This window comes from Diceros bicornis, chromosome X (assembly GCF_020826845.1).
Source record: "Diceros bicornis minor isolate mBicDic1 chromosome X, mDicBic1.mat.cur, whole genome shotgun sequence".
Taxonomy (NCBI): domain Eukaryota; kingdom Metazoa; phylum Chordata; class Mammalia; order Perissodactyla; family Rhinocerotidae; genus Diceros; species Diceros bicornis.
The window spans coordinates 123,745,549-123,754,221 of record NC_080781.1 but is presented as its reverse complement, the minus strand read 5'-3'; the positions used below and the strand labels follow the sequence as shown (position 1 = coordinate 123,754,221).

The 8,673-nt window shown below is 39.1% G+C and overlaps 1 protein-coding gene across 2 annotated transcripts in view; it reads right to left on the bottom strand.

Annotated features, from left to right (window-relative positions):
- Window positions 1-210: 210 nt before the first annotated feature.
- The window catches only part of SLC9A6 (solute carrier family 9 member A6), a 53,668-nt gene continuing 45,205 nt past the window's right edge, over window positions 211-8,673 (bottom strand). For both annotated transcript variants that reach the window (XM_058536824.1, XM_058536823.1), the window contains 2 exons: window positions 6,567-6,672; window positions 211-2,907 (listed from right to left, as the gene is read on the bottom strand). In XM_058536824.1, coding sequence (XP_058392807.1) covers window positions 2,635-2,907; window positions 6,567-6,672 — 379 coding nt within the window. In that variant the 3' untranslated portion in view covers window positions 211-2,634. The remainder of the gene's footprint in view (window positions 2,908-6,566; window positions 6,673-8,673) is intronic.

Here is an 8,673-nt window from a genome sequence, read left to right as displayed (position 1 = left end):
CCAATCGTGACCATAAGCAAATACATCCAGCCTTACACATAAGCACCAAAAATTTGCCACCCCATAAGTTATGTTCTTAGGTTTCTCTTTGTTTCTTTTTTAAACATCAGTCTTCCTCCTTTCCCAGTAGGTATATAGGTAGAAAAATGAATGAAGTCAGCACTCTTTCCTTTTCACTAGAATAAACTGTGACTCAAATACGGTGAGTGGTTATTTGCAAGGCTATAATTTTTTTAATGACAGATTTTCCTAAAAGAAACCACTATAACATCTGTCCAAGTACTCCAAGGGAAAACAAAAAATACATAAAGATTAAAAGTCTATCACTTTAACAGCACATTGCCAAACACAGACAACTAGGGTCAAATGCCAAGGAACCTTAAAAAATAACTTTAAAAGATGCAACGTTCAAGTTATTCAAACGTGTAGGGTCCACAAAGAACAGAAAAGCAAGTTCGAGAGCGGTTCTACTTGTGCATGATGGTAACTCAGACTGTACTTCATCCGAGTTCATTCAGGTGGCTAAAACCAACAGATGGATGAGCAGTTTCTTTTTTCTTCTTTGCTCGGAGATGTGCACACAGATTAGAGGAGAGGAGAATCTTCCAGATGCTGATGTAAGCACAGCAGGCTTGGTTCCCCTTTGATAAAGTACGAAGGCAGATTGAGTTGACTCAAGCTTTACCAGTTTCCCTAAGAAAAAGTCTTATGCATGCTGAAACAGACGAGTTACTGAATTGGGCATGCTAAGTATTTACAGCCATTTTCACAAAGTGAGCTCAGTAACCTGACAGAATAAAAAAAGTAGTTGTTAATTTCTTGTATAACCTTTTACAACTTGAATAACTTCGTGGGTAAATGACGCTGAAGTTCCAAGCCCCTCAAACATACATTAACAAGAAATTACTGACTGCATGAAGAGGCACACATCATATAAAATGCACACTTCACGGGGTTCCTGCATAGCAGGAAAATCACTACCACTACAGAACAAATGGCTACGCCAACAGTTAGAGCTGCCACTCACGGGTACGACAGAATTCCCTTAAAAATCTCAAGGAGTGTTTACAACAGCAGACACCTTTGGGGGAATAAGAACATATTTCGTTTGAAAAGACATTTTTCATTGGAAACTTTGAACATCATGTAAACAAATCAATTTTTGAATTGGGTAAGATTTAAGGCAATGCTACTCAGACCTGAGGGGGGAAAAACCACAAAAGTTTCTATTTTTCTTCGGAAACATTAACAAGTCAGAATCAACATCAGAAAGTATCCCCCTTCTGAGCGTTCAATGCACCTTTAGGTATTGCCAGCATTACAAAATAGCATCCACTTTCGTACTCTGAGTATGAAATGGGAAATTGTTATCTACTCTTCCTTGAAAACTGTAAAAAAAAAGAACACATGGCAGCTTAGATAGTTCATATTAAAAAGTAACATGACAATGAAGACGACTACACCCGGTGCACACAAAGGAGTCCCTGCCTTTACAAGAAGCTCTCCAGAGCACTGTATTTCTCTTCTGGCTGACTCTGGTGTAGTGTGGAACACACATGGATTCATAAATTAACTTTTAACATCAACTACAGACTAACGAATGACAATTAGACACAGAAAGTTCAAAAATTTTACATTTTGCTCCTGTTTGGCTGCTAAAGAGCAGCAATTTAAATCGATATAAAAACTTCTGACCACAAAGCTTGCTATACAGATAAAGTACATAATCAAAAAGTAAGCAGCAATTGAGTTTCTTATTTAAACTTATCTAGTATAGAATATTTACATATTTGGGAAGAGAGATCTCCGAAACCACCATTCTCTTCACTCCCCTCCTGCCCTCGGCCCGTCTCCACCCGCCCTAGTCCCTCCAAATGGAAATCAAGTGTCCTGAACTATATACACCTGTACTTTGGCTAAGCTGGCTGGATGTGACTCCTTCTGCGGTCCTGGTCTGGAAGAAAGGAAACAAAGTCTTGGAAGTCATTTGCAGCCTTCCTTTCTGAACAGCAGTGGACTGTACTCAACGAATCTGTTCTTTTGCAGCAAGGGGGCAAAGGGCCCCCACACTTCACTCGTCAACCTGAATGGGGCAAGATCTGAATGCCATCAGCCTCTTGCGCCACAACAGGCCACCAGAGAAAAAGGAAAGAAAAAGGTCCCAACAAACACAGCAACGAGCAACACAAGTTTCCCAACAAAGGAACCTCTCCTCCCTGGGCTCCCCCAGAAATCACACTCCCTCTTTCCTCTCCCTCCCCTCCCACAAAACAAAATGAATTCACATCACAAGAACTTGGTACTCTGGTTAAGTGTCAGGTAAATATAAGAAAGAGTAAAACTGTCACTTTTTATACTTTAACTGAGACATAAAGCTAACGGAACACACAACATCACTGCGAAAATAACTTTCTAAAACAGATCCAGTCTACATAGTGCAGCCAATAAAACATAAAAGAATAGTTTGTTCACAATCTGCCTTGTACAGGATATTTATATTCTTTCGATGCCATATAAATAGCATTTATATAGCTTAAACATTCAGAGACATGCACTGGGACTTTTTAGGTAGTACAAATTTCTTCACAATCACATGTGCAAATTTTACAAATCACTAAGTGAGTATTAGTAAGCTTAGGCTGGACTGTGTCTCGTATTATCTAACAAATTTAATGGGGGTTCAGAATCATCCATAGGAAGAACCAGGCGTGTTCCCCGAATGACCAGTTCGTGGTCCCCAAACGCAAGCTCCCGATCCAAGGCATCTTCAGAACTGTTTCCCATAAATCTCCTAGGGGCACCGGATGTCGCTGACTCAGTGTTCACAGTAGAATCCCCATACGTCAGACTAATATCGCCGTCATTGAGAATAAGATCAGAGTCGTCATCTTTCAATTGTTCCTGGTTCTAAATGCAAATAAAATAAGTTTTAAGAATTGTTATGAAATTCAGGAAACATTTCCAATAGGAAAAGTTTGAAGGATTCCCTGTTTCAAACCCTTCAGGGGTAGCCCTCTGCCCTCAGGATAAAGTCTAAAGTCCTTCCCTTGGCTTAAAAGACACTGTGTGACTTGGGGCTTCAGCTTCACCTAACACCACAATCTGCTGCTCCCTCCCAACAGCCCCACTGTGTGCCAGCCAGACTGAATTGCTGATGGTTGCCCAAATCTCTCCTGCTTTCTCTGACTTCCTGCCCCCTCCACTCACCTTCACGGGCAGCCTACTTATCACTGAGGTCTCGGCTTAAAAGTCATTTTCTCCCAGAAGTCTTCCTTGATCTTCCAAGGCTAGCTTAGGTGTCCCTCCTGTGTTCTCTCTCAGCATCCTGTACTCAGCCATCTCCTAGAGTGGCACTTCCCCTTGTATCATACCTGCATGTGTACTGGTCTGTTCCATACCACCCCCTCCAGTAGACTCAAGTCCCTTCTTTGCTGTAGCCCAACTACCTAGCAGTTTGGGACACACAGAGAGTATTCACTCAAGTTCAATTGATTATTGAGTGGATTTATATAAATGAAACTTTTATTTTTGTATTAACAGTGCCTAGAAATACAGTATCACCCAAATATATTGAATCCTCATTGTATACTTGTCTCCCAGCTCGCTAGGCTTTGGTTCTAATGAAAACTTTGTAGCCAAGAGTATAATTAAATACAGTTCTACAAAAAAAGAAAAAGTCAAGCATATATAGTGCCATTTTGGTAAATAAAAAAATGTATGTGTGCATAGAAAAGTGTGGAAGGGTATTCAACAAAATGATGATAGTTAGCTCTGCATGATAGGATTGCTAGTGATTTTTATTTTTTTCTTTATGTTTCTGTACTATCTGACATTTTATGGCAATGAGTACATACTACTTTTAAAAATCAGGAAGTCGTTTTTCTAATGTAAAGAGTAAAAGTCATTCTAAACACTCATTGATCCAGCAAAAAAAGTCTGTGACTAATACTCCTTGAGGGGAGTAGAGCTGATAGAAACATCTTACATCCAGCTCTCCTATCCTGTATGTTTGAAATTTTTAAATTTGTCTAAGATAGTTAAATAGATTGAAGAGACTATTAGACAAAAATAAACAAAAATTAATTTGCTGTTGCTAGAAATTTGCCTAAATATTCAAAGACAAAGACATGTGAATTAAAAACCAAACAAACCCATTCCACCAACCAGCCGTAATCCTTTCTACCCAATCTAGTTATAACACTAAGTCTGACTGGTGTCTATCACTTAATTCAGCAACACTCACCACAAAGCTCCAGGGCACCTTCACACATCAGCAGCAGCTTCTCAGCATCTTCTAATGTTTTTATTAAGTTTGAGGTTTGGGGCAATAACTATCAAATTTTAAAATGCATATGCCTTTTGCCCCAGCAATTTAATCTTTAAAATCTATTCTATATACCTTTATATACTTGGGTAAATTTATATGCACAAGGATATTCGCTGTAAACATTGTAGTAACAAAAAAGCAAAGGAAACAACTTAAAGGTCTATCCACAGGAGACTGATTAAATCACTCTTGGTATAGCCACACTATGCAGCCACCAATAAAGAGAAGGTAACAGATCTCCTGTACTCATAGAAAGGGATCCATGATGTATTATTGAGTGAAAAAAGCAAGTAGCAGGACCATACACTTATTATGATCCCACTGGTGTAAAACAATACCAAACAAAGCTTTATATACACATATGAGTTTGTGTAGATAAAAATATCTGGGAGTATCTGCGATAAACCCTTAACAAAGACTGCCTCTGAGGGATGCAGGTGGGAGGAGGGCGGCTTTTATTTTTCACTTTGTACATTCCACAGGTTTGAATATCTGGCCATAAGCATGTTACTTTTATGACTAAAAAAGTAGTTAATGATGACAAAAAATAACATTAAAAATTAAGTTTTATGGTTGTTACAGGTTATATTGTGTCCCCCCAAAAGAGGCTGAAATCCTAACCCCCAGCACCTGTGAATGTGACCTTATTTGGAAATAGGATCTCTGCAGATAACCAAGTTAACATGAAGTCATTAGTGTGGGCCCTGATCCAATATGACTGGTGGCTGTCCTTATAAAAACAGGAAATCTGGAGACACAGACAGACAGACATACACAGGGAGAACACCATGTGAAGATGAAGAAAGAGATGTGTGTGATGCTTCTACAAGCCAAGGAATACCCAAGATTGCCAGCAAACCACCATAAGCTGGGGAGAGGCCTGGAACAGATTCTCCTCACAGTCCTCAGAAGGAACCAACCCAGCCAACACCTTGACCTCAGAATTCTAGCCTCCAGAACTAAGAGACACACATTCTGTTGTTATGCTGCCATTCAGTTAGTGGTATTTTGTTATGGCAGCCCAAGGAAACTAATACAACAAAGTTGTATTTTGCTATATTCCACAGGACACACAGTCGTGGAACTGTTGGCTTTTGGTGATGGTGAGTGGGTCTCCGGAATCCAAGAGCCAAGGCTCTTGGACTTAACCAGCAAAGCTGGCTGAGCCCTCTGCACAGAGCCACGCGGGCACACAGGGCCCAGAAGGAATGGAGACTGTGCTTGAGGGGAGCCTGGACAATGTAGGAGGCAGAGACAAGACAACATGGGGTGTTCCTCCCACCACCAGCACGATCTGTCACAAACTGCACTGACGCAACGTAACACAAAGCTGTAGAGTATTCCTCCCTGATCCAGGTGCCACTCCCACTAAGTCTACTCTTCTCCATCTGCTCTCTGTGGGATCTGCTCTGACACACTACAGAGGAGGTCACAGGAACTGGGAGGTGCATGCCTACAATGCTTCACCACAGCCGCGTTTCTCTTCTCAAGATGTTGCATCAGAGTAGTCAGGATTGGTGGGTTTTGTTGACATGAGCACTATATTTGATGCCACAGATTAGTTTTGAAGGGCTGGGTTAGAAGCAAAGGTTTTAAAAAAAATAACTTGAAAAATGAAATGGTCATATTTTAAAATAAAGGCAGGTTAGCTTTTGTCATTTCTTTCTTTGTTGCAGTACTTGCTGAATCACCAATCATATGTTGATAGCTAAGGAAAAAATATGGAATCTAGATTACATCTCGGTACACTCATGCCTCCCAGCTATGTGGAACCCAGGTAGACAAACTTTCCCCAATATCCAAAAGTTGGTAGGCGTGAAATAAAAGATCATCTGTTGCACCTTAGGGGCATCAAAAGTTGTCTTATTAATCTTCTTAACATGACTGTGACAATCCTAATTTATAGATTAAAACATACACATTTGTACTGAGCTCAGGCTGCATACTGCAAATAAATGAAAACTGGCATGGGAATAGAATTATCTACTAAAATCACTGACAGTAAGATGAGGTACTATTCTATATCTGTTTTCAAATGATGTTTCAAAGGCTGTGAATTATATTTATACATTTCAGTATATTTTCTGGGTGAGCAAAATATGCTTATAATCCCTCTCATGGATTTTATACCATAAAGGCAAGCAAAACCAAACCAAATAAAACAAAACCAGTAACCTATCCATAGAGCAGATAAATTTAACTTAATGAAGAACTTAGGTTCTGGATAAAACTAACTTACTTCGTAAGCCTGGGGGCTGGTTAGGCATCTCGCAATGGGTCCGCAGCAGGCAGGGAGTGTTGTCGTAAGAGGAGGCCCGCTGTGCGTCAGCAGAGGCTTCAGGTAGCTGTGCTGGTTAAGGAAGAGCTGCGTTCCTTTCTTCACAATTTAAAAGAACAATTCACTTGATACGACCACCGTCACAGTGTACCTACCACTTCAGAGGACAGCAAAGGGCTTTCACACATGTTGTCTCATTTCATCGCCACGTTATGTCAGTAAGACAGCAAAGGGGGATTTTATTATTATCTCTATTTCACAGATACGGAAACTGAGGCTCAGAGAAGTCAATGATCCACCTAAAGTCACACAATTAAGTAAACGGAGGACCAATACTTGAACCCAGATTGGTTTGATTCCAAATCCTATGCCCTTTCTACTACATCATATTGCCTTTCTGATTTTACTAAAACCAAAAGGAAGACAAAATCACTCTCAATTTAGCATTGAAGGAGATATGGAAGAAAGTAAAGAATGGTAACAGTCAGAAAAGAGATTAAATATTCCAGTAGTAGAATATAGTAATAAAGATGGTTTCAATCATTTATTGTGGGATTCAGCTGGCCTCGAATGAATTGAAACTTTAGTATCAAAGGAAATTCAAGCCTAAAAACATTTTTAATAATTATGTATCATCAGTTCCTCTATCATAGACCCTCATTTCAGTATTCATTTATTCTTCAAAAAACAAAAACAGATGTGCTAATATATATGGTACTCAGAAGGAAAAAGACGGAATTACAAGAAAAGGTAAAGAAAGGAAGAAAGACACATATACATATTCCCCACTTTCTAAAATTAAAACCAAAGGTTGTTTTCAATTAAAAATGAGGGGCCGGCCTGGTGGCATAGTGGTTAATTTCGCGTGCTCCACTTCTGTGGCCTGGGGTTCACAGGTTCGGCGGATCCTGGGTGCAGATAAACGCACTGCTTATCGAGCCTTGCTGTAGCACACGTGCCACACATAAAAGCAGAGGAAGATGGGCACGGATGTTAGCCCAGGGTCAATCTTCCTCAGCAAAAAGAGGAGGATTGGCAACAGATGTTAGCTCAGGGCCAATCTTCCTCACCAAAAAAAACTGAGGAAGTCAGAGAGAACTTCATGAATTCCCATATTTATAAATTATAAGATTAAAGTACTCTACATAAATTCATTTATGCACTTTATAAAACATCTGGCCACACAAAACTACTGAAAACCTGGAATGATGAATTCTAATAATGCATTGAGTATAGAAACTACCAGGTCTTAGTCTAGTGGTACTTAATAGGGAAGTATTGAGGCTAACAAGTCTTGGTGTTTAACTCTATAAGAACAAATTCCTTAAAAACCAAAACTTACCAAACATTGACAAAAGGAAAAAGAAAAGAAAATCTGAATAGTCTTATATCTATTGAAGAAATTAAAAACCTCCTTCCTTATACAAAACACTCTAGGCCCAGGTAGCTTCACTGGTAAAATCTTCCCAGTACTTCAGGAAGAAATAACACCAATCCTCCAGAAAATAGAAAAAGAGAAAAATTTTTCCCCATGAATTTTATAAAGCCAGCATAATCTCGTTATAGAAACTTGACAAGGACATTGCAAGAAAAAAAAAAAATCACAAACCCATATCTCTCATGAAAACAGACTCAAAAATCAGACACAACATTTTAACGAATTAAATCCAATGACATACACAAAGGATAACACATCATGACCAAGTGGGATTTGTTCCAGCAATGCAAGATTGGTTTAACATTCAATGAAAATCAGCACAATAACAAATTAAAGGAGAAAAAAAATAAACACATGATCATCTCAATTGACGCAAAGCGTCTGATAATATTCAATACCTGTTCATGATAAAAACTCCCAGTAGACTAGAAATAGAAGGGAATATTCTTAACTAGATAAAAGATATCTCAAAAACCTACAGCTAACATCATACTTAATGGTGAAATATTGAAAAATTTCCCCCTAAGGTCAGGAATAAGACAAGAATGTTCACTATCATCACTTAGATTCAACATTGTACTGGAGAGGTCCAGCCAGTGTAATGAGACATAAAAAAATAAATACAAGGTA